Source organism: Bos mutus, chromosome 8 (genome assembly GCF_027580195.1).
Source record: "Bos mutus isolate GX-2022 chromosome 8, NWIPB_WYAK_1.1, whole genome shotgun sequence".
Taxonomy (NCBI): Eukaryota; Metazoa; Chordata; class Mammalia; order Artiodactyla; family Bovidae; genus Bos; species Bos mutus.
In genome coordinates, this window is record NC_091624.1 from 1,003,016 (window position 1) to 1,028,349 (window position 25,334).

General features: G+C 54.9%; 1 protein-coding gene across 5 annotated transcripts in view; it reads right to left on the reverse strand.

The window, feature by feature from the left end:
* MYT1L (myelin transcription factor 1 like) overlaps positions 1-25,334 on the reverse strand; it is a 131,548-nt gene that overhangs the window by 61,908 nt on the left and 44,306 nt on the right. For 4 of the 5 annotated variants that reach the window (XM_070376069.1, XM_070376068.1, XM_070376067.1 and 1 more), the window contains exons 7-14: positions 21,506-21,596; positions 19,869-19,976; positions 16,072-16,283; positions 12,826-12,828; positions 8,721-8,971; positions 6,232-6,465; positions 3,908-4,029; positions 2,960-3,028 (exon numbers count right to left, since the gene is read on the reverse strand). In XM_070376069.1, the coding sequence (XP_070232170.1) occupies positions 2,960-3,028; positions 3,908-4,029; positions 6,232-6,465; positions 8,721-8,971; positions 12,826-12,828; positions 16,072-16,283; positions 19,869-19,976; positions 21,506-21,596 (1,090 nt within the window). Of the gene's footprint in view, positions 1-623; positions 1,945-2,959; positions 3,029-3,907; positions 4,030-6,231; positions 6,466-8,720; positions 8,972-12,825; positions 12,829-16,071; positions 16,284-19,868; positions 19,977-21,505; positions 21,597-25,334 lie in introns of those variants that run through there. The other variant, XR_011465211.1, reaches the window with a different exon arrangement.

Here is a 25,334-nt window from a genome sequence, read left to right on the forward strand (position 1 = left end):
GATTTACACGGTCTCGTCTGTGGCTACCGCTCAGGTGATCTCAGCCAGGAAAAGTTTTAGGGGAGAAACTCCCCTTGAGCATCAGAGCTGACTTACATTAGGTGGAGTTCTCACCAAAAAAATCACATTTGTTTGGACGATTTTTTCCCCTTTTTTCCCCTTGCCTGGGGTCTCAAAGACTGTCACAGTCAGGGGTCCTCTCACGGAAGGCGGGGCGGTGAGAGGGACGCTCGGCCGTAAGCGCCGACGTGCGGGGGACGCTCGGCCGTAAGCGCCGGCCTGGGAGGCTAGGGAATCCCGCCTGCTTCCGGCCCCTGTCGCGCGTGCCATCACCTGCCTCACTGCCTGGTCACCGACCTGCCCTCTATGGCCCACGGACCAGGGACGAGAAAGCAATAGCTGCAGAATCTGAATGATATTCACGGACACATTACATTTTAATACACGTTCAGTTTACATATTGTACACAAGTCGACAAAATGATCGGCTTCTTCTTAAGACTATCCCATGTGCGCTGCTCTGGGTAAGTGTCATCTCAGGAAGTTCAAGAGGATGGGTGACCCAAGACCCAGAGTGTATCTGGCAAAACTCGTTGCCTGTTTGAGATCAAGAATGTTCTGTTAACAGCCAACTAACAAAAGTCCACGTTAGAAGTGGCAAGAGGAATGTTCTCAGAAGCTTCTGTTTCTTAGCTGATGCAGAAGAGAGAACAAATTTTGAGGCAATTGAGACCCAAAGGTGTCTGTATAAAGAGGTGGTGACCACTGACTCACACACTCTTAACCAGGTAAGAAGCTGTGCAGTGAGAATCGACCAGATTGTTGAAAATATACGTGGAAAGAATAAGCTATTAAAGGGGCACGTGCGTGAATTATTCTAGAGGAAGCAGCTGCAAATCCTAAAAGGATTAATCTCTGCTTCTGTGCAGGGAAAGCCTTTGTGGCTGCAGGAAAAAGCCAGAGATGGAAGGGTGTCATCCATTAAAAGATTAACGAGAAAAAGCCACAGTATAATCTAAGGTATCCTCAGCTGAGAAAGACTTATCATCAAGTGAAAAATGGTTGTTTAAATATCAGATTATTTATAGTAGACATGAAGGTGAAACAGAGCATTTCAGAAAACTTGTCAAGTTTGGATTTCCTGGGAAAAGGGTCAGTCGAAACGGGATTTACTTGCTGCAAAGACAAGTTACAGGTGACGGAGGCTTTTAGACATCTGGAAGCAGGAAAGGCCGCTGTGGCCTCCCCTCCAGGAGGGCCAGGGAGGAGGCGAGGGATGTCCACCCTGCACAGGAGGCTGTGAAGGGCGGGTTCCCTCTGAAGATGCTGATGGTGTGGATATCACACCGGCCTCCAAGGAGAGATGCGGCAAAAAGGAAGTGCCAACCCCGGAGGAGAAGCCGGTCTGCCTGGAGCTTGAGATCAACACGACCGTCTAAGCCCAAAGGCTACAGAGGCAAACCAAGGAGAGCCAGACCCGCCGGAAGCCTGCTCAGGTCTCCGAGTGGAGGCCGCCAAGGAGAAGCCGCGCTCCCAGGAAGCTGTCCCCAGGCTGTCCCGTTTACAGCTGGCCTGCTGGGACTGGAGACGCCCTCCTCAGCGAGAGGCAGACGGAAGTTGCCGTGTGCCGCCGTGTTAGCCAAGGTCCGAGTACGGTTAACCCCATTTCAATCGTGAGGGGAACATGGTTTCAAGCCACGGAAAAGGAGGTCTTAGAGCGGGCTGGATGGTTCTTGCTAATGCTGTCCGTTTGAGGTCCTAAGCTACGTGTCCGCCAGGCACTGCGTGGACGGCTACAGACCGCACAGCCGTCAAGCAAGAGGCTGCCCTCCCGGTGTTTACACGCCACGAAGAGAACTCCAGGGTCTGGTGGCGGGAGGGCTAGTTCAGGAGGTCACTGAACATGAGCAGGTGGTCTATGGCGCTAGGGCCCTGGACAGGGGTCCTGTAAGAAACGACACGGAGTGAAACAGAGCCTGCACCCAGCGGACTGACGCCCTGCTCTGTCGTGGGGGGGTCCTGGGGGAGGGAGCCCAATGGGGTCTGAACGCAGAATTTTCTCTGCATCAGAAGGAAAGCCCTTTCCAAACGAAATGGAAGCCAAGCAATTTGATGTGATGATTTTTATAAAAGTCCAGGTAATTAAAAACGATGACTGGAGAATCTTGGTTCTCATCAGGTTGTGGAAAGCTTGTCTCGCCCTTGTTCTCCTGACAGATACTCGAATGTCCGTTCCAACTAGATGACAGCAGGTCATAATACGCGGGCTGGGGCTTGGCCTGACTTCTTCCAAAACCTGCCTAGGAGCTGAATGTGAATACATCCATCTACCTACTTACATCTACAGAGACACAGAGAAGAGAACCCTTAGTCTGGCGGTGTGGATGCGGCTGACCAGACCCACGCTGAAAACCCAGAGACAGTTACAGGCGCAGAGGAGAGGGGGCCATGCCGTGTGTGCTGGTGAAGCCTTAGCTGGGTTACGGCTGCCCTGGTGAGCATCTGTAGCTACGACCACTGAGGGAATTAGCTAGGATCATGGTGGAGTTTGGTTATTTGTCCTATTTAGATATCCATTCTAAAAATGATCATATTAAGCACTGGCTTAAAAAAATCAGCTTCTGACTCTTCACAGGACAATCACTTCCTTAAAGTCTGAGTAACACTGTAAAACTCCCCTTCCACATGTGTGCATATCTGGAGAGAAATACCTATGCTTTAGAAAATTCAAGATGGAAAGGATGCGATATGAAAAAGCTAGAGGTAAACGAGAGGGAAAAGGCAGAGGGATTGCCCACACAGGTGACCAAAATCCTCGAGAACATTCACGTGTGCTGAGTTTAGGCGCTGGCGCACACACGTGGCTTGGTAAACACATGTTTCTTTGCAAACGACACACCCCTTTTGTTACCACTAAGTGAACAGATTTTAGAAAGAGAAGGATTTTCGTTAAATCTTACTTGAGTTCTTGTGAGCTGGTGGCCAGCATACTTCGAATGCTTTTGTCAGCCAGCGGGCAGCCCGACAGACTGTAAGACAGGCCAGAAGAGTCCGGTGAGAAGCCCTGAGGCCCAGCGTACATCCCCGACAGACACAACGTAAAACTGAAACCAAAAAGTTGAATGCAGAAAAGCGATGGGGCAAGTGCTGTATATTGAATTTTGTTGGTGCAATGAACCAATGCATGTTTCCATAGAAATTTAAGGAAGCATGTCTTTGCGGAAACCATTTGAAAAGTCAGATTCAAATATCTGGGCTCTTTGGTCTCAATGTCTGTAAATCATATTCCAAATTGAGGTAGCTTGCTTTGAGATAAAAGACTTTTTAGAAGACGTCGATTAGCATGCTTTTGAAGGTCAACATATAGCACTTAAAGGGGTGACACAGAAGTCAACGTTTGTACTGGGACAGCATTGTTGAGGTAAGCTGAAAACAATAAATTGGAAAGACAGAATCCACCATGAGAAAAGTGAAGGCACACCTTCTGTGCGAGGCGTAATTACCAGTCACATGACCACTCCCATCGCACCTGGGCGTTGGACATCTGCCGCCAAACAAAAACAAAAACAGCCAAAGTGGTAAGCATGTTTCCCAAAAAAACAAAAAAAAAAAAACTTGAAAAAAGTTTCATTGTTTCCAGTTTAGCTGCAATGTCTGCATGGGGTTTAAGCTGCCTGAAGAAAAGCTGCAAATGCACAGGATCACATGGAAATGGCGTCTCCATAGCACAGAGCAGCGCTCAGAACAAGCGTCCACGGCTGGCCTGTCGCCCACCCGCCTGGCCCCTGGGGACATCTGTGCGCTGTGCGTGTCGCATGCTCAGACGGCAAGGCAGATACAGACCCGGGTAGAGGTGAGCCAGAGGAGGGGCTCGGGGGAGCGACCGTCCCGCCGCGCGCCGTGCTTACGTGATCAGGTCTTTCTTGCTCTCCTTGCACTGGGGGTACTTGGGCTTGGGGCTTGGGATGGTCACCTCCCCTGGGTACCTTCTTTCTTCGAGGGCCTCCTGGAAGGGGTCCAAGTCTTCTGGCTGCGGGTGAAACACAGCTTCAGGGCCACAGAACACACTGGACACGCAGACCGGAGGCTGCGTCCCGCGCCCCCCCACCCCCCGCCGTGTCCCGCTCCCTCCCCCCACCCCGTGTTCCAACCTTACCCTTAAAATCACAACACACTCCCTTCCGAGGATGCAAACCCAGTTTCGTCCAAAGAGCATCTGTGGTCTACACGGCACTTGTTGCTCACCACTTGCTCTAAACCCCTAGTTCAGTGCGGAAATTCTAATTCCTGCAGCTGCACGGACAGGAGGGGCAGAGAAGCGGCCAGACAGCCAAACCAGCCACTCAGTGGACCTTGCTCGCCGGGTTCAAGACCTACAGCACCGTATCCAACACCGACAGGCAGAGCTTAAGCTTTACATGCAAAGACACCTGGGGCGTCTGGCAATCTTCGCCAAGTGTTCTACACTGTGGAAGTATTCTACACGCTGAAGTCCCAGGCAACGGAAGACCAACATAGACTGATGCTGTGAGTTTAAATTGCTGTTGCTGCTAAGTCGCTTCAGTCGTGTCCAACTCTGTGCGACCCCGTAGACGGCAGCCCACCAGGCTCCCCTGTCCCTGGGATTCTCCAGGCAAGAACACTGGAGTGGGTCGCCATTTCCTTCTCCAGTGCGTGAAAGTGAAAATTGAAAGTGAAGTCGCTCAGTCGCGTCCGACTCTTAGTGACCCCATGGACTGCAGCCTACCGGGCTCCTCCATCCATGGGATTTTCCAGCAAGCATACTGGAGTGGGGTGCCATTGCCTTCTCCAAAATTACTGTTAGGCAGCATTAAAAAATTTTTTTAATAGAATAGTCTTTGGCCAAGAGGGGCCCCTTGCAGTAACCTAGAAATTCCTATAGGTGGCGATGTTCAGCAAACGTGTTTCCTGAGTGCAGGGTTTCACTTGTGTGACACTTAAGGAGGGCAAAGCTGCTGTCTTTTTATGGGGGCTTAATTTTAATTAAAATAAATTCGGAGATTCAACTACCATGCCTTATTTGGTAGTAACGATTTAACGTTGTAGGAAAGAAAAAGCCCTTTGGAATTTAGCTTGCCACTCAGATTCTATTCTCCTGGATACTTAAATCAATTTGAAGAATAAACATAACAGGCTTCAGATGTAATGGCCTTATAAACAGGTACCTTCCCTGACAATTCCTACAAATAGCTAATGTTTCCTTTTTATCCACCTCTCTGTTTCTGTAAGATGCTATGGCTTTGATGGTGGTCTCCCTATTGTGTTCAAAAAGAATTTTCATTTTCCAGGGAATAAAGGAGATGTCCTAACTTTCAGAATTGAACACTGGAGAAAAAGGCAGTCTAATAAAGAACAATTCTTTTTTCATTTATTTTCTTAGCCTAAAGAAAATTGTAACTATTTTAATGATTTGAATTTGAAAATTGTAACTACTTCAAAAATACGGTCTTGACGTAGGTGTTTTGGTAATGTTGTAGTCAACAAAGATTTGGGTGACTATACAAAAATAATTTATTCTAGGCTCCAGGGCACTCTTCTGCATATTTTGGGTGTTTTGGAGAACAGACCTTGTCCTTCCCTGGTAGCTCAAATGGTAAAGAATCCGCCTGCAATGTGGGAGACCTGGGTTTGATCCCTGGGTTGGGAAGATCCCCTGGAGAAGGAAATTGCTACCCACTCTAGTGTTCTGACCTGGAGAATTCCATGGACAGAGGAGCCTGGTGGGCTACAGTCCATGGGGTTGCAAAGAGTCAGACACGACTGAGCGACTTTCACTTTCACTTCCCTGTCCCTAGCTTCAAGGAGCTAGCTAATTAACAACACAGAATTAAACATGTAAGCATTTAAGAGTCTCCTTATAATTCCTTACCTGCAAGGAAAACCCTGCATTGTATCAATTTATCACCCAGAAAAATGGATTGGTAAGCTGTTGGCACATTTTCTTAGAGAAATCGTTTGCAACAAAACACACTTGTTGGAAAATAAAATTCATCGTTCAAAGGAGTCAGTGGTTTGTTTCCCTCTCATCAATGTTACTCCCAAACCTCTCCTGGATTAACCAAAAACATCTTCTAAGCTCCAGTCAGCTAAAAGTCATATTTAAAGGGAAAAGACCATTTTCACTAAGGCGTGCACCCAGGGCATTTTCCCTCAGCGGTGCCCGCTTGGCAGACTGGGTGGGTGGGGGTGGGGGTCCACGAAGGGGACGTACGGTGATCTCTTTGGACTCGTCCTCGTCCATCCTTCGAGGCTTCATCTTGGTATAGTCCACGGGCAGGTCCCAGCAGTCCCCCTCACTCAGCTGGAAGCACCGGCTGCTCACCACTGCCTGCTGGGGGGACATGGGCTCCAGGGGCGTCAGGATCGGGCAGCAGCCTTCCCGCGGCCGCTGCTTGTTCATGCTCAGGTCCAGGGTCCCGTTCTCATCCACCTCCATGTCAGGGTTCTGCGAGACAGAAGGACAAGGTGACCGTGTACATCCCCCCACCGTGTACATCCCCCCAGACCACAGTCCTTTCGCCAGGACAGAATCCAAGCTGCAAACTCCTCCCGGCAGTCTCACTTGCAAAAGCTCCCCAGGTGAGCAGAAGCGGCCCCTCCTGCGTTCCGCTCTCCACGCGTGGCTGTGAAACCCGCTGACAGGTGCACAGGGCACCCGTCTGTCCGCTTATCTATGGACCACCTCTCAATCTCTTGTCTCTTATCCACGAATCTATCATCTCTCTCACTTAACTATCATAGATCTGTATCTTTTCCCCCTAATATGTCTCTGCTTTTAGAAATAAGCCTCACCAGAAGAAAAACAAGTGCCTGATTTCAATTCTATCACAGTTCAAAGACCTCTTAAGAGGTCAGAAATGGATGTGTGTACAAATTATAGATATATACGTAAACATGTACACAGATTTAAAATTCTCCTTTAGTTTCACGGATGCTAATACTCCCAGACTTGGAGATGAAGAAAATACAAGAATTTAGAGGGATGGAGGAGAGGAACTATAATTTACTTCCTTTTTTTGTTTTTTTTGGTGAGGGAGATCAAATTGAGTCCTATCGGGTACAGGCTCTGGGAATATAGTAGTGAACAAAACAAACCCCCCTACACAGAACTTACTTTCCAACACAAAAGCTTATCATATGCGATAAAGAGGATTTTCTATTTTAAGGCAGGGAAATGTGCAATCACAGTACAACAGCTTCCACAGCAGTGATCGCGGCTGACCTGCTCCAGGGTCAGCAAACCTGCAATGTAGTCACCCAGTTTTACAAAAGCTGAAGAGATATAGGGTGAGGGCTTTCTTTCTTTTTTTTGATGCTTTAAACAGATCAAGAATCCCTGAGAATCTTCCTCTCGGGAATGGGGAGAGAAGGAAGGGCAGATGGAGGACAGAGGAAGGAAAAATCAAAATATCCCCGACAGTGCTCCATTCCCCCCTCCCCGCAAAGAGTCATACTCTCTTCAGCAATTTGATGTCAGAGCTGGCATGAACGCCGCTGCCTACTCAGACGTCTGGCGTGTCTTTCCTCGGGGATGTAACAGCAGAGGGAAGGTGTCTGGAACCAACCTCCACCTCTGGGTTGTTACCGGGGTAAATCCCAGCGCGTTATGCTGCCTGAACCTTCCTTGTGAAAGTGCACCTCTGGTTTCCAGCTTTCAGACTAATACAGCCTTCATCATATCGGACTGTAATTCCCTCGGTCTTAGTTTATATTTAACAAAGCGAACAAAAAATCGAAGGGGTTATTGTCTTTTGTTTTTCCCCTTGCCACAGAATTTCCTCCATGGCATCCTGGCATTTTAGCAGTCCTGATCACCATGGAAATTGCATGCCCCTGACACTCCTCCAAAATCCAGGAATAAAAATATTAATAGAGAAGAAAGCATTTGCAAGACATACAATTACTGACCTTTCTCCATTCACACAAATCACACCTATTTCTAACAACTACGGCCAATGTGGTGTGCTCAGGAGCGTGCCCAGCAGCGCTGGGCGACGGGGCGGCCCTTTGTTCTGAAGACGAGAGCCGCCCGTTCGCCGGCGGGGGCAGGACGCGCTCGCGCCCGGGTCCCTGGCCGCCTGGCGGCCTCTCTGGGCAGCTCCGGGCGCGGCGGGGCCGAGCGATTCCCACTCCTGCCAGGAGCCGCTCGACGAAGACCCGCGCTGGCCCTGCTCACCGTTTAGGCATCTGGTGCTCTAAAGTAATGGAGGCTGACTGTAATTGCTTGGCCGGGAGCCCGCGGGGAACGGGATTTTTGCCCTTTCTTTGTTCCCCAGCTCTGGGCTGGAGGGCGCCGTCCAGCCCGCCCGCGGAGGCCTCCGCCCGCGGCGCTGCACACCTCCTCTGACTAAGGGCCGGGGCGCAAGGCCCCTCGAGGTTCCCGGTCTCCGTGCTGCCCTCGGGATCGCCAGGAGGGGAGCGAGGTGTGGGTCCCCAAAAGGGGAGGGGCGGCGCTCCTAATGCACAGGTGAATCTGAAAGACTGATCTGGAAAATGTGTCCCCAGGGCCCTGCGCAGCCAGACTTCCTCGGAGCAGAGCCGGGTTAGGGCGGTCTGCGCCGGCGTCTACGGGGCCGCGGGGCGCGCCCGGCGGGACCTCCGGGTTTGGGCGGCCGGGAAGGGAGGTGGGGGTGGGGTGGGCCGGGGCCGCGCCCCGCCAGGTGCGCCAGGCCCGCCCCGCCAGGTGCGCCCCGCCCGTACCCGCGCGGCGCACAGGTCCTGCGGCTTGGTGGACAGGTTCTGCGGCATCTCGCGGCAGCGCGTGGACAGGTTGAGGATGGCCGTGGCCGCCATGTGCGCCGCCTCCACGTCGTGAGTGTAGTCGAAGCTGCTCTTGCTGCACGTGCTGCTGGCGCTGCTGCCGCCGCCGCAGCTCAGGTTGCTGCTGCTGCTGGGCGCATAGGTGCTGGTGGTGCTGCTGCTGGGGCTGGCGTCCTTGCAGTACCGCTTCGCTGGGGAGACAGCGCGCGGCGGTGACTCGGGGGCCCCGCCCAGGCCCGCGGCCGCAGAAGCGCGCCCCGCGCCGCCCGCCCGCCCTGTGCGCCCACACCTGTGCGTCGGTGCCCAGGGGGACAGGGCGTCTGCCCACCAGCTAATTCCCTGAAAGAAGCCTGGCTTCTCCTGCCTTTTCCTTCTTTCCCATTGTGTGGGCGGAGCCGGGAGCCCGCAGGAAGAGCACCGAGGCTCTCAAGCAGGTGCCAAGGGCAGGGGCTCTTTGGAACTGATCCCTTAAAGGCCAGCCCTGGTTCGGGGGCGGGCAGCTACTAGCCACACCAGCGTGACCACAGCCCACGGTTGGTTTCTGTTATGGCTGCTCATCTACTCTCGCGGGGAGACGAGGACCCTGCAGCCCACACATCCCTCTAGAGATGGGATGGCCTGTCCCGCGCGGCGAGGCGGCAGCAGCCCTCTGGGGCGTCCTGCCCTGTGCAGATGGCCCAGATGCACAGACAGGGCTCTTGTGGGTCTGCGAGCACCCGCGCTCTGGGAAGGGCGGGCCCTGCCCTCGTGTGCATCCCAGCCACCAGCTTCGCTCAGGGATCCTTCTGAGCAACCAGCCAGCCTCCCGACCACCCACTCCAGCCCTCAGGGCAAGGGTGGCTTCCGGAGCTGTTTGCACCTCCTTTAGCGCAAGGACGGGAAGATGACCGATGGATGACTGATTAGGATGTGTCCGGGGTCATTAAAGACACAGGATGCCCTTTGCTTAGGAGTCAGCAGCTCACCTGACCCTGCAGAGGGGGCGGGAATTACTCCAAGGGGAGCCCCAAGGGAGCCAGGAGAACTGACTGCAGGGTCTGCAGGGTGCCACCCCCTCACAGGGCACAGGCCCCTTCCTGCAGGGAGCTCAGCCGTCACCCTGACAGAGGCCGAGGTGCGGGGGAGCCCAGAGGGGGCTCCAGCCCTGCTCAAGAATGCCTGTGTGCACGCGAGAGCCCCATCAAGATCATTGTGGCAGACAAGTCACCTCTTCTGAAAGAGGGAGGGGACGCCGCTCCCGTCCTCAGCATTGCCATCCTGGTGCCTGCAACCTGGCGCCCTGCCCAGGGGTGGTCAGCAAGTGACCGCAACCTCACAGCCACCACTGCTGGTCATCATAGCACCCCCAAGAGCGGCCCCAAAGCGCCCTGTTCCAACAGGAATGAAAGCACTGACTTTCACCATCGACGCCTTTCGACCTGGGACGGAAGACTGAGCTTTCCTGACCCCAAGGGCGCGGCATGGGGAGGCTCTGCGTGTGCAGCCGCCTCGGGGAAGCTGCTGGCCTTGTCGAAGCCCTGCGTGTGGGCCTGGGCCCAGTTCCACACCCTCACACCCCCTCACACCCGCCCAGTGCGAGGAACGCCTTCCATCCTGCTCATCAGACTCGGTCAAGCCCGAGGACCAGCCCTCACACTTGTGTGTGTGCCTGCCCTTCTTCCCTCCTCTCTCCCCCGTGAGCACACTCAAGGCAGCAGACAGAGCAGGGGGGCCGTGGTCTCCCGTCTGAGCACAGATGGGGAGGCTGGGGCCGCTCAGGGGCACCTCCAGCGGATTCTATAAACAAGCCAGGGCAGCCAGCCCCTCGGCGGCTCACAAGACTCGCCGAAAAGACTCAAGTTTGTGGCTTCACATTGTTTACAATATTGTTATAAAAACATGAATATTAGAAACTGGGAGAAATGAAATACCACTTAGGAGGGATTTTTTTTTTCCCTAGTGAAAAGAGGGATTTTTTTTTCTGGTTCAGGAAAAGAAATATGGTCCACATAAGTAAGAAACAAAGGTTTGTTTTGCAACGAGGGGATTTCAGCTTCTAAAAGTGAATGGCATACGCGTCGCTACGCAACAGACTGCACTCCTCAACTTCTGGTAAACGGCACTGACTTTACCAAATATTTAAATCAAAAGACTCTACTTCCCCTGGATTATGCCAGGCTGATGGGCCTCGTCCAGAATTTTAGCAGCTGATGGAACTGGACAATTTGTTGATGTGCCTGTCAGCTCACATGACCCAGAAGGAAGGCGCGCAGAACATTTGTTTCACAAGCATCCTTTCACTGTGGGCCATCAATCATGTATTCTTTGCTCCAGATGCAAATAGGAGTCTGTGTACTTCAAGTCTCTCAGATAATGAAGCTCTTTGGTTTTAGTCATTACTTCCTATTTGTAAAATATTTACAAAGCTGTTAGTGTCAGTAATCTTTATGACCAATCACACGAAGAGCCGACTCATTGGAAAAGCCCCTGATGCTGGGAAAGATTGAAGGCAAAAGGAGAAGAGGGCAGCAGAAGGTGAGATGGTTGGATGGCATCACTACCTTAATGGACATGAATCTGAACGAACTTCAGGAGACAGTGAAGGACAAGGGAGCCTGGCGTGCCGCAGTCCACGCAGTCGCAAAGACTCGGCTACGACTTAGCAACTGAACCACAGCACACTCAGAGCTTCTGGGGCTCACTGCATGGACACCAGGGGGTGCCACACAGCAGGTGCAACTCTGCCTCGCTCCCAGCCCTGGGGCAGCCCCCCTTCCACTTTAACCAAGTAAAAATTTGCTTTTTCTTTTGACAAAGCTATTTTCCACCAAAGCTTTTCCCAATCAACTGGCAAACAAATGCATTCCTGTTCCTTGATGCCAGCGCATCCTTGAACTTAGGAGATGGAACAGCTTCTATTCCACAGAGAGGCCCTCGCATTTACAATGTCAGGAGCCCATCTGATCCTACCCCGTGCTGAGAAGGATCTCTTCAAGTGCCCTGCCCTATCGTGCAGGAGAAGGAAAAACAGGTTGGGGTTTCCAGTGATTAAAGATGATGAATTAGAAAACAACCAACCACCTTCCAACTTAGTCTACTCTGCCTGAAAGACTCTTAGGACGTGGGTGTGCGGCCCTTCTGAATTATCATTTTCTGTAGGGAGTAGATCACTGTGGCCTTCCGATCTGAATTTCTGTGAAAATCAGACAAAATGGAACACGGACGGAGATATGCTTCCTGAGGATCCGCCCCCTAAAGTTTGGGCCTGTGCCCTGTCAAGTCTGGTTGGACTCAGGGGTCTGCACCCCCTAATTCGTAGCCCTGACTCCCAGGCGTCATGTGGGTTCCTGGCGGTACTTTCCTGTAAGCAAGCCGAGACACGCGCGCAGTCCTCAGGGGAACAGCGGCACCTCCTGAAGGCAGTTCGCTCACGTGGTTTAGAGTTTATCACGTCTAAACCAGGGCTGGATTCTCAGTGGTCTCCCGCCTGCTCACTCGCTCTGGGCGTCCTCTGCCCGGCTCCTGTCCGCCCAGGTCACACCCACCGGTGGGGTTTGGGTCTTGGGAGATGGGACGTGGGACCCAGCGCTGCAGGGGGAGGCCTGGACCCCTCCTTCTGCACGAGCAGGTCTGAGGAGGCTAGGGGCAGGCTTCTGAGTCCAGGCGCGATCTGTCCCAAGGATATGGCTGGGGAAGAAGCTTCTGGAAGCGGCGGTGAGTGTGGGGGGCAGGAGAATGGGGAGGCAAGTCTTCCGGGGAGAGGCTGGCCTGGGGGTGGGGGTGGAGGCCGGGAGGCCTGGCCCAGAGAATGGGGCCTGGAGGCACAGGAGGGCTCGCCCAGGGACCCTCCCTACCCCAGTGATGAGGCCTGGGCAGGGGAGGGCAGGCGATGGGGAGGTGGGCACATCAGCGACAAGGCCTTTGAAGAGCAGCTGTTGTTCAGTTGCTGAGCTGTGTCTGACTCTTTGCAGCCCCGTGGCCTGCAGCACACTAGGCTCCTCTGTCCTTCTCCATCTCCCTGACTTTCCTCAAACTCATGTCCATAGCATCGGTGATGCCATCCAACCATCTCATCCTCTGGCATCCCCTTCTCCTGCCTTCAATCTTTCCCAGCATCAGGGGCTTTTCCAATGAGTTGGCTGCTCACATCAGGTGGCCAAAGTATTGGAGCCTCAGCTTCAGCATCAGTTCATCCAATGAAAATTCAGAGTTGATTTCCTGAACAGAGAGTGGTTAAACGATGGTCAGGAGAACGTGCAATTTGGGAATAACCCAGAGGGAGGCTCATGAGAGGGGCTCGTGCGGGGCTGAGAACGTAGGGTTTTAACAAAGCCTGAGGGTGGTGATAAACTGCTCAGAGACACAGCGGGATGGCTTAGACCTAGTCGGAAACTTTTTCTGCCAAGGGCCTGCCAGTGGTGGAGGCTTTGGCGGTCACGAGGTCTCTGCCAGAAGCGCACGTCGGGCTGTTGTTCTGGGGAAAAGCCACCGGTGATACGGGTGAGGAAAACTGCTTCTGAACACTGACATTTGAATTCTTCTTTGTTTTTCCCCCATCTATTTAAAGTGGAAATGCCATTCTTAGCTCCCCATAAAACAGGCCTGGGGGGAGGCGGGGAGACGCCAGCCAGGGGCTGCTGAGGCGCAGGGCCGGCAGCCTGCAGGGCCTGCTCCCTCCTGTATCGCTTCTGCACTGGGCTGTCCGCCGTCGGTGTCCTCCTGCCCGAGACAGATGACACAAAGTCGTCTCCTCACCGCCTACGGGTCATCCTGTCCCTTCTCTCACACATCTCAAGTCCTGCCTCGCCAGCTGGCTGGAAGCTTCCACTCACTTGTGGGTTTCCTGCCTTCTGGTAGCTTCCACTCATGAGCAAGTTTAAAATTCACCACTTCGGTAAAACTCCTGCTAATTCCTTCAGGCAGCATGGACACCTTGCTTCACTGTGCCTGGGTGCGTTTCACTGTCTTCTGTTTACACACAGTCTCTTCCTTAAAGCTTGTTGTAAAGAAAGAAGAGGGAGAAAATGGATAGATGTATGGTGGACAGATAGGTGGGCCCATGGACAGATGGATGGAGAGAGAGGGGGATAGACAGACAGGTAGATGAGACACACAGATAGCTACTACTGAGAGTCTGGAAGGACGCGAGTGAATAAATCGATGTTTGTTGACTGTTCTTGGCCATGGCTGGTGGAATGTGAGGGACGACCCCAGAGCCTGCGGCAGGAGTCCTGCTTTTCCAGCCTCCGTGCACCCAGACCCTGAGCCCCACGCCCAGGCGTTATGCTCCCCTCCTGCAGCGGAGGCTCCCTCCGCTGCCTCTTGGGGCGACGGCCCAGCCATCGTGCACCCGGGGCACGCCTTGGAGACAGCCGTCTCGGGGGCGGCCGCAGACGCCGGCCACACCACGAAGGCCGCCTTTCCCTTTCCCTCAGTTCCTAGAAGACCTGGTGCTGACGTGCCTCTTCTGTGTTCTTTTAATGTGGGGACCAGCTGAAGAGCAGGGAAACAGCAGGGGTCTTTTCTGGGGGGCCAATGACACGAACAGGTGTAGGTTCCCCTCCGTAGCCTTGTTGGCTGAGCTGCACCTAGTCAGCCAGCAGCCTGGAATAACTGCTCCCTCTGCTTTCAAGGAAACCAGCACATGGGGGGATTCGCGTGTCTAGTACCACTAGGCTACAACAGGAAGCGCTGAGAAAGGGCGTGGCGATCCCGGTCAGGACCTCCCAGATCCAACCAGAACAGCGCAAGGAAAGGACAGGAAATCGGGTCTCGGGGGACAGCAGCCACAGGCCGTGTGCAGAAGTGGCCACCAGACCCCGTGAAACAACAGTGACCTGGGGCCCCACAAGGACACCTTAGTCGTGTGGCCTGAAGAATTCAGGTTCTTCAGACCCCTCATTTGCATCAAATGAATGAAGTTCCAACAAAGCCTGAATTAGCGAATTATTACCACAAACCCTCAATTACCATGTTGTCTAAGCCACTCCCTTCTCTCCGGTTCCACCTTTGTTCCTATGTATTCAGAATCGATACGCGCAAGGGTAAGCGATCTGAGATACATCAAAGAGACATTACATGTCATTCACCGTGCAAACCAATTGCTAGTAATGTAAAGACTGACTAAAATAATGTAGAAAGATGTGCAGCAACTCATATGCAATTGTGAAACGGTTTTGGAACTCCCCAAGCATTCAATTTAAATGGATTGTTTTGGTGTGCTGTGAGTTTAATTAAGTATCTTTTTCAGAGAGCTGCTCCGAAATCTTCCAAACCCTCTCTCCTGGCCTCTGCTGGAGAACGCCAAGATAAGACTCCTAAATCACCCAGCGTACACAACCCACGTCCCCATCGGCAACGTCTGCCAACTAGGTCCATACATCCTAGAACTGCAAGTAGAAACGTGGTTAGACAGATACGGAAAGTCACAGGACGCAGTCTCCCCGCTGTGCTCCAGTTACTTACCAACTTAGCTCTGTGACGACATGGGAACTAGTCTGTTTAGCGTTTGCACCCCTTCTTGTGGGTTCAGATATGCAGGAGTGAAAATAAACGACCTTTCCCCCTGAAGCACGTTTACCTATTTCTGGGCTCTATTTTGTTGGTGGACACAGAGGCAGCCACTAGTGCGGCCAGTGACAGAGTCACAGAGCCAGGACAGGACGCTCCCCAGGCCCCACCCTGGGGTCCAAGCCCGCTGGAAGGAGGCTGGTGGGGCCCGTGGAAGCTGCATGTTAGATTCACTGGTGACTTTTTAAAAATGCTGCCCACAGGGACCATGTCTGGGGAGTCAGATTTAACTGGTCTGGGGTGAAGCCATAGACATGAGAATTTAAAAATCTCCCCAACGAATGCACCATGCATCCCGACTTGAGAACAGGCAGGGAACACAGAACCCTCAGAAGGACCAGGAACTTCGGGCAGCTACCCCAGCTCTCCTGGTTTTGTCTGTGTCGGGGCGTCTATCAGAGGAAGCTGGTGCAGATGAGGACACGCCTCAGCCGCGCCGTGGAGCAGACGAGCCCACGGCTGTCTGTCTCCACCACCTGTCGGCGCCTGGGTGATGCTCTGCCCTGGGGATGACGGGGAAGGGGTCTCCCTCCCTCCCCGCCCCCTCCCTCTCCCAGGACCTGCTCGCCCACACCTGCGGGTACCTGGGGCCGCAGGAAACCCGCCTAGGCTGCGGGCGTGCCTTCCTTGGTGCCCAGCGAGCGACCCCATGCTCGGTCGGTTTGTAGGCAATGGATATGCACAACAACAACATTATCAACGGCAAGCGTGACGCTCATGTAGAAGAGGGTGCACCTCCTACCATCGAATCCTTTGGGGGATATGTCCCTGGTTTGCACCTTGGGAGCTATGGCCCGCTTGCCATAAGTATGGCTGTCGTAAGTGTTGTACTCAAACGAAGTCTTGGAATATTTCTCCAGCTCTTTGGCCAAGTTGGAGCGAGGCGTGGTGGTGGGCACGCTGTTTCTGTAGCCGTAGTGTGGGATCTCCAGCTGCTTTACAAAGCACATGGGCCTGGAAGCAGAGAGAGAGAACGGACAGCTTGCTTTCTCACGGCCACGCATGAGACGCGGTTCATCTTAAAACGAGAACACGGTGTTTCTGAGCTCTGTTAAGGAACCGGGTCTCGCACTAAAATCCCAGTTCTGTTTTCTCGAGAAAAGGCCAAGCGTGCTGTAAGGATACAACACCAACTGGCTTCTGCCAAGATGCCGACCTTTTGGAAATACAAGCAGAAAATAAAATACTTAACCTTTGAGCCCCCCTTTTGCTTTTCAGAGTCTAAGAAAGTGTGGAGAAGATCATGCAAAGTGGATGTGGGGAGGGATCGCAGACCCCATGTCTCCTTTGCGGGGCCTTCAGACAGTGCTGCGAGCATCACGCACGGCGAAGCGAGAGAAGCTCCCTTAACAAAATGTGAAGAGTGAGGGAAACAGTCTCAAGGATGTGGACGGAGAAGACGCTAAAGAGCTGGACGACAGAATGGAACGCGTCCTGGCGCGTTGACAATCAGCGTGCGCTTTCAATGCCGTCCCCTGCAGTCACCCATTTTTCTACACTGTGGGATAAAGTGCTTAAATGGAAGCACTCTCAGTTACGTATTCATGAAGACTCCATCTTGCTTTCTGTGTGTCCATCTGTCTCAAAGGACCTTTTAGACTTTAAAAAAATAATTTTAGATTTACAGGAAATTGGTGCAGAGAATTCCCTTAGACTTTTTGCCCCAAACTTCTCTGTATGTTAACAAGTTTATCTATCAAATCACCGACACATTTACCTGATGTTATAATTTACCTTATTTGCTTCTTCTCAAATCACCAGAAAGATGTAACAGTTAGTGAAATGTCTATTATTTGGGGCCTTTTAGCAGGCAGTGGGGTGGGTCATAAATGAACGAAAGCTTAGGCCTTGCCCTCAAAGGTCACTTGGACTGTGACCTTGTTTTAGGAGCCCAAGGGCTCGCAGAGTCCTGGGGAACGGAGGACCCCCGGGGCCATGACAGTCCACTCAGTTTTAAGAGAGAAGGTGGCGTTTGTCAAAGTTAAGATCCAGGATGGGGCAGGAAACACACCAGGAACATTGAGCGATAAGGAACAAGAAAGCCCCGTGCCTCTCTGGGGGCAGCAGGAGGCAGGGTGGGCGGGCCCAGGCTGGGACTGTCCACTCGTCCAGGATAAGGGACGTGGGCCTGGAAGGCACGACCCCTGAGCCCCAAGGAGGTAGGAGCAGCTCTGAGGGAGGGTGCACTGGAGCAGAGGCATCAAGGAGGGACGTTTGGTGACAAGATGGAGCAGGTGCTGGGGCCTGAGCAGGGCTCTGTGTGTGGGGTGCGTGGGGCAGGTGCGTGGGGCAGGGCTGCAGCCCCCCACCCAAGTCTCAAGGACCTGTTAGGCCACCTGCCCGAGACTCTTAAAAGCATAAGTAGCTGAACGATCGTAGGTTGAAATTCTCTTCCTTCCTTCCTGTCTTCCCGTCCCCCCGCCGCCCCAAATGCGCAGCCCCTCGTGAAGGCATTTGGGGACCATGAAGCAGCGTGGACGGGCCAGGGCCTCCAGCCCCGCTCACAGCTGAGCCATCAGCGGCGAGCTGTGCCCCTGGGGGCTGCAGAGCTGAGCCCAGCCTGGCTGGCCCCATGCCTCCCGCAGCGCTGAGGGGGCTTCTGCCCCCAGGCTTCCTCCCCGCTCTGCCTCTTCACTCCTTGCCCAAGGCTGGGGGGCAGGTCGTCGCTGCAGAGGGGCCGGCCCAGGGCCTGCTGTTTCACCGTCACTTCACGCGGCCTCCTGTCACCCTACGTGGAGAAAGCGCCCGGGCTCAGGGTCAGAAAGGAGGCCTCTACTGAACGAGGCGACGTCTGCCACTTCCGATGTGTCTTATCTGTGCCATGCGGCCAGCGAGTGCCTCAGTGAGAGGCAAGCTTGGAGCCGAGCCCAGGACGGGGAAATGAGGTGGGCATGGGACCTGTCCAGCCCTGGGGGGCCTGTGCAAGGGGAGGGGCCTGAACAGAAGCTCCCCACCCCAACCTCTCCCTTTGCTCAAACTCTCCTGTGGTTAATCCTTCTCAACTGTGCACTGCCGGGTTCCGGGGCGGGGGCCGTCACGCTGAGCGGTCCTCGGGGAGGGACGCCCTTGGTGTGGACGCGTGTGTAAGCAGCGAGGGTCACGGGCACCTGGCGGCACGTTGGGTGGGCAGCGACCTCGAGGAGAGACTCCTAGAAGGGCGCACCCCAGAATTTACTGAGCATTCTCTCTGAACAGCAGGATCATAGAAGGCTTTTATTTTCTTATTTTGTCCAGTGAAGCATTTCTCATTTTCTGTAAAGATTTTAACTTTTCTATTGAGAGATGAAAAGGAGTTTAATGACTATGGTAAAATCCTTTCAGGAAAATGGGAAGTAATACATGACAAAACCAGGGAGGTGTTTGTATCATTTGCCTAGTGATTTTTTCCAGGTGATTTATCCCAAAGAAATAATTTAACAGAAGCAAAATTGCATGCGTGTGTGTGTGTGTGTGTGTGAGTGTATATCTGGGTACGCGGGTGTGCACGTTTCTGTGTTTGTGCACGCAGGCGTGTGTATTTGTGCATGTGTGTGTAGGTGGGTGTGCATGTGTGTGCAAATGTGTGTGTGTGTGCAGGCGTCTGTGTGTAGGTGCATGTATGCACATGTGCGTGTGTGGGCACTGTGTGCGTGCACACGTGTTTCTGTGTATGTCGTGTGTGTGTGCGTGTGTGTACGTGTGCGGATGTGCGTGTTGTGCAGGTGCGAGTGTGTGCACACGTGTGTGCTTTTACGTCTGCGTGTGTGTGTGTGTATGTGTGCTTACTGCTTGCCCTTCAGGAGTCAGCTTGGTCTTGCCCTAAGTGCCAGGCTAGAAGCCCTTCCAGCACAGGTGTGCCCCCGCCGTGGGCACCAGCAGCCGTGGGGATCACGGTGCGATTCTCACAAGGACGGGGAGGCTGCTGCTGTGGCCCTGCCTAAATATGGGGGGCGACCTGCTCGCACCTGGGTGAGGGCTGGAAGGGAGCATGCGGAAACGAGTGTCGAGGGAAGCGAGGCTGGAGCCGTCCTGAGCGTCACAGTGGAGGGCGCCAGCTGACCTTTGCCCCCACTCTGTCTTCAAGGCCAGCGAGCGAGTGGCTTCAGGTAAGTCCTCTGCCCCCTGCCCCCTGCTTTCCTCACCCACTGAGTGGGGACGAGGACACAGGTGACATCACCCCGCCCGCCTCCTGGGGGCATCTGAGGACGGGCTTCTCTGCACTGGACATGGGTGCCCTTGGAACGCAAAGGTCGGAGCAGGGGTGCTGCCTTCTCCCCCAGATTAAGATGCAGTAACTTGGGCACCCCGTGAATTCTCCAGCTGCCTTTCCGGCCAGAGCCTGGAGCATCAGGGCCAGAGGAGAACCAGAGACAGCTCCCTTTGCACTCCCGGGGCTCGGGGAGACCCAGGGGTGCTGCATGGCACCGGGGCATGGGGTCGCGGCCCCAGTGAGATCTCCTAAGCGAACCGGCTCCCCCACCAAGCACGGCCACCCCTCGGGGCGTCCGGGCGCCTGTCCCGTGGGAGGGCCATGCAGGGTCTCGGCGGCGCGTCCGGTACCTGAGCACTCGGTCCGAGGCCTGGCTGGACTTGGACACGTCACAGCCCTGGTGCTTCTCCTGGGCCTTGGCCAACTTCTCTGCCGCAGCAATAGGGCATCCGGAAAGGCTGCAAAGACAGGGCTCTAAGCGTCCTCCGCAGGCAGTGCCCCTCATCGACCCCATCAGCTCCTCCCTCCCTCCCTCTCCTCCGCAGCAGCAGGCTCCCGAGCCTCAGGGATGGAGGGAACCGGGAAGGGGCTTCACATGTTTGCCCCCCAGCTCCATCAGACATGCTAATGGCTGTGTCACGTCAGCGAATGCACAGCCCTTCTCAAGGATGACAAAACAGGCAGAATCATTCAAGGGACACAGAATCTTAGACACAGTGTCCGTTCTGGGATGCTCGCTGGGGAATTGACCACTGGGTAGGATGGGTTTCTGAAAATCCCAAGTGCAGGGCCCTCTGGCACTTGCTGACCTCAGCACGGTGTCCACAGGCTGACCAGCCTGGCTGCCTCATCCCCAGAAAGAGACCCAGAAGGGAGAGGAAGGGAGAATGATCTTGAGGCTCCTGTAAAATGTTTTCTGAACCTAAGTATTTACAGGAAGAGACAGCAGGGTGCTCTTCTGTGTTTGAGCTGATTTTGCGTGAAACCCTGGTGTCTGCTCTGTGCATCTCTGCTCACAGAGCAGAGGCTTCACCCACATACACACTGAGTCCGGAATCGGTGTGGTTCTGGTGAGGATTCACGGAGGAGCTGATGCTGTAAGCCCTGTAATCAGGCATCAGGGGGCTGATCCAGCCATCACATCATGGTCCTCCAGAGGACGCCCAGGAACGTTGCCGAGGGGTACAAGTTTGTGACCTCACTCATTATAAACTTAGCACAAGTAACCACGTTTATCAGACGAGCAACAATGACAGTGAAACTGATAACAGCTTCCTCCATTCAGATATAACTTTATGCAACTTCGTGAAGCTGGAACGATAGGCAGGACAAAAACAATGTGAGGGAATCTCTCTCAGGCTGTTGGGTGAAAAGGGCCTGCTGGGAACTGAGTTTGAGAAGTCACTTAGCAGAAGTCGGGACCAGGCATGAAAGACAGCGGGGTCTGTCCCGAGCAGAGTGCGGCTCTGCAGCTGCAGCCAGGGGGGCCTGTCTCCTTGGGCCCCTTTCCCGGCATGTGCCCTCACCAGCTTCTTTGCACACGTGCTGGCACCTGATGACACCCACACGGATGACCGGGGTGCCAGTAGGGGTCACGGGGCGGCCGAGTGAGGTCACACTGTGCTCGGTCTGTGATCTCTAGCTGCCATCCCATCTGATGGGGACAGGAGGGGACCTCCTGACCCCTGGAAGCTAAGGGAGAGGTTCCTGCCTTCCTTGGAGTCACTGAAGATGGTTATGGCTCCATGTGGGGTCTGACCTCAAGGAGGACACCTTCTGGGGGACCATCACTACATCACGAGCTGGGGAGACACCTGCAGACTCGGGGTCTAAGCCCTGAGCTTTGGTGGGCGCCCTGGGCCGGCTCAGCTCCCTCTCTTGAGGGCAGTGCCCAGGCCCCTGTCCTGCGGGGCTGCGCCCCCTCCTGAGGGCACAGGGAGGGGCTGCCGCAATCGGCTCCCTGCAGCGACGCAGGAGCTCTGCTTACCTTCTGTGCGAGTTCCTGTTGCTGTTTACATGCCCTCGCCCCGTGCAGCCTGGAGTGGGACACTTGAGAACATTCTCATGCATGGCAAGAACTTGATAAGGAGAGGCAGAGAAAACAGCCCAGTGTTAAAACACAGAAACGGTCCCAAGACAAGAAAATGCAGTCATTTTAACAAAGGCTGGGTTAGTTTACAACAGACAGTCCTACACACGTCTGAGATGGACATGGGTAGGGAGACACAGGTAGGAAGAAGGGGAGGTGGTCTCCACCTGACTCTGACCGGCATGCAAAGCGGGGTGCGCTGGGCGGGAGTGGGGGCTCGAGCAGTGGGAGCACAGGGCCGCTCCCACCAGGGCAGGAAACCTGGGTCCCCGTGTGGCCTCCAGGTGCAAGCTCGAGGCAGGGGTCAGCCGTGTCCAGCACGCAGATCGGCAGCTTGTAAACACGCCTCTGCCTTGGAAACACACGCGAGGGGGGCGTGCGTGACCAGGCACTCCCAAACCCGAATGTACATACAGTGAGTTAGATGATGACTTCTCATTTAGGAACTGGGTATCCTACTCTTGATTATACGAGGAAGAAAGAGCTATGCGGGCCCAGGGGACACCAGGAGGGAGGTGCAGGGCCTGGCCTACAGGGTGGAGAAGGCCACGCTGTCCGGAGAGCCAGCCCGAGCTTCCCCGAGGAGGTCACGGCCCTGGACTGTTGCTCGTGCGTTCCTTTCTGGTCCTCACTGACCGATCGCTGCCCTGGACGGTGGGGTCTGCCGGGGATGAGCAGTGCCGTGACCGCCCCCGCCCCGGCCCCCCGTCCAGGGTCCCTGAGCTCCGTGGGACCGGTGCAGCGAGCGTGCTGACCCTCCACGGCGAGGCTGCCCTGGCACCCGGCGAACACGGCCCGCCCGAATCCCGTGTGTCCCTGTTGCCTAGAGCCCCTCTCATCTCAGGGGCCCTCCCTCGCTTCCCCGAAGCCCCTCTCATCTCAGGGACCCTCCCTCGCTTCCCCGAAGCCCCTCGTGTCTCCCCGACGGGGCCCTGTGCCCCCTCAGCCCTGTCTGTTCCAGCGGTTCAGGCTCCATCCGGGCAGGGCGGCCAGGGGGCTCACTCTGCCAGGACGCGGCCTGAGCAGGCATCGGGGTCTCCTCTCTGGGGCGTGACCCTGCCCCCTGCCACCGGCTCTCTGACCCGCCCTCCTCGGCTCGCTTCTTGGCCCTTCACTGACGCCCGGTCACCTTCTCATCACTGCTCTCGACCTTCCCCGTGATGCAGCTTCCTCTCCTCCCCGAGACTGGACCCTCCGAGTGCTAAGTCTCCCTTGGAGACAGCACACGCCTTCTGCTCCTGCCTGCGTGGTGGGCCACCCTCTCTTGCCAACGCCTGCTCCGTCCTCCGCATCCAGCCTGACCTGGGATGGGGTCTGTGCTGCCCTGGGTCTGCAGGGGTCTCGGCTTCCTCCAGGGCCCAGTCTCCCTCTCGGGGGTCAGCTCCAGCCTCTCTCGGCAAACTCGCTGCCCTCTGCATCACCTTCTGCCTGACTTTTTTCTCAGGCACCCCCTAAACATGTGGGCCTCTCAGAAAAACCGCCTTCTGCCCCGTCCTCTGCCCCTGGAGTGTCTCCGCTCCTGTGTCCCCTCCTCTGCCTACCTTCCTACACGCCTGTGTCCAGACCTCCCAGTCCAGGCTCCTGTTCAACCTCCTTTCTGAGCAGCTTCATCCTGATTTTACTGACGCTGCCCAGAGGACTGGCCCCCTGTGTGTCTGACCTCATCTGAGAGTCCCGGCTGGCCGTCCGGCCCGTGGGGAACGTCACACACAGCGTCCAGCTTCAGCTGGAGAGTCCAGGCCACCAGACTCCCTGTTGAATGTGCCCTGTTCTGGATTCCCCACCTCGGTGATGGGGGGAGACTCGCCGTCGACCCCGGGAGGCTCCTGGGCGTCTTCTCAACCTGCCTTCCTTTCTCCTTCTCACGTCCTGTCCTGCCAGCCTGTCTCTGGAACGTTCCTTGGACCCGACCCTCTGGCACCACCTCCTTCCTGCCGGGCCTCCCACATGGACCATCACGACAGCTCTGAGAGAACTCCCAGGGCTCCCTCTCAGACAGGCCGGCCCAAGAATCACCTGTGTGAGGCCCGCGGTGGCCCTGGCCCTGATGCCTGTAGCAGGGCTGGAACTTGGTGGTGAGGTGGGCACACTGTCTCGTGCACATGGCTGACCCCTGCCACGCCGGGCTGGGGGCTCCTGGAGCAAAGCTGTGTCTCATGTTACTCTCCGTGAGTCCTCTGTGTCTCTAAGGTGTGTCAAAAGCTGGGGTACAGTCTACTTTACGGAATTCAACTGGACAGGAAAGTGGTTAGGGTGTGCTGGCCCAGAAAAAGCTAACAAATCAAAAGTAGCAAAGACATGCTTCTGTGGAGCGCTTTGACTCTGTCATGTCTACGGAAACACTCCCGTACAAGCCCATTTGTGGAAACGACCTCCTGGGGGCACCCGAGAAAGTGGCGGTGACCCTGGTTCAGAGCTGAGTCCGCGGCACGTGAAAAAGGCACAGCCAGGTGCGGCCTGATGCGGGTCGGGGTGCAGAGGAGACTGCCCTAGACTGCCGCGGCATCGGGGTGCAGAGGAGACTGCCCTAGACTGCTCTTGGGGACATGGGGAGTCAGGAGGATCGCTCAGGCGTGAGAGGAACGGATGCTCTACTTTGACGTCTCAAAGAAACAGCGCACAGAGAAGCTCCCTGTTCTTCAGGCGTTAGTGCTGGGTCCTCCCGCCTTGTTTGCAGATGAGGACGAGTGGTACAGAGCGCAGGTCTCCTGCCCCACAACACAGCCGGTCAGGACTGAACCCAAATGCCGACCCCAGGTCTCCATGGAGACAGCTGGCTCGGGGCTGGGACAGAGGCGGGTTTGGGTCTGAGCTCTAGTTCTCTGCTCGGAGGAGCTCAGAAAGCGGCACGCATCCTCAGACACCAGGTGCTGAGCCGATTCCCAGGGGGGGCGGAGGAGGCGCCTGGCCTTCCCGTTCCTCATCTGAAAACAGGGCCAATGCCCCTGCGGGTGTACTGGGGATTGGATGAGTGCGAGCGGGTGCCTGACCCAGGGGTGCTGGGCGGAAGCGGCCGGGGTGAAGCGAGCTGCTTCTGCTCATGTAACACACGGGCGCAGCCTCTCTGCAATCCGCTGCGGCCACAGCCCTGCGCCTTCGCTCACAGGACGGTTCCCAGAGACTGGGCTTCCCACTGCCAGGGGCCACCTGCAAGCCTGCAGCCACAGCAGCTTCTACAAATACGTCATCTGAAAACACTCAGCTCAACCTGTCCTCTAAGCTGCACAGCTTTCTCTGCTCCTCCAAAGCTGGCCGCTGTGATGGGGAAGTCCCCAGAAGGGCCCCCTCAACCACCAGCTGGCCACTGCCGCTTCTCCAGCCGGGCGACGAGTGGTCCCCACTAGAAACCGCGTCTTACAGGATGAGGGACCCCCACCACCTTAGACCCCAAATCAGGGGCCGACACAGTCATTCCTGAAAACATGCCTTTTTCCTGAGCCATCAGTTCTAATTGTACCTTCATAGTTGGCACACTTTATGTGTGGAGAAAAGATAAACAAAAAAAGGTATATCATTTCAGTTCTAAAAGAAATTTAGTTGTTTTCATAGATGGAGTGCATGTTCTCAGAACCTAACTAATTCAAACAGATTTGTAAGATGGAAACCAACTCGAGTTAAACCTCCTTAAGATTTTACAGTGTAGAACTGTTGGGACATAATGACATAGAGATGCAGGTACACATAAATACTGGTTCGCGTGGATGGAGAAGTGCGGATAACTGGGCAA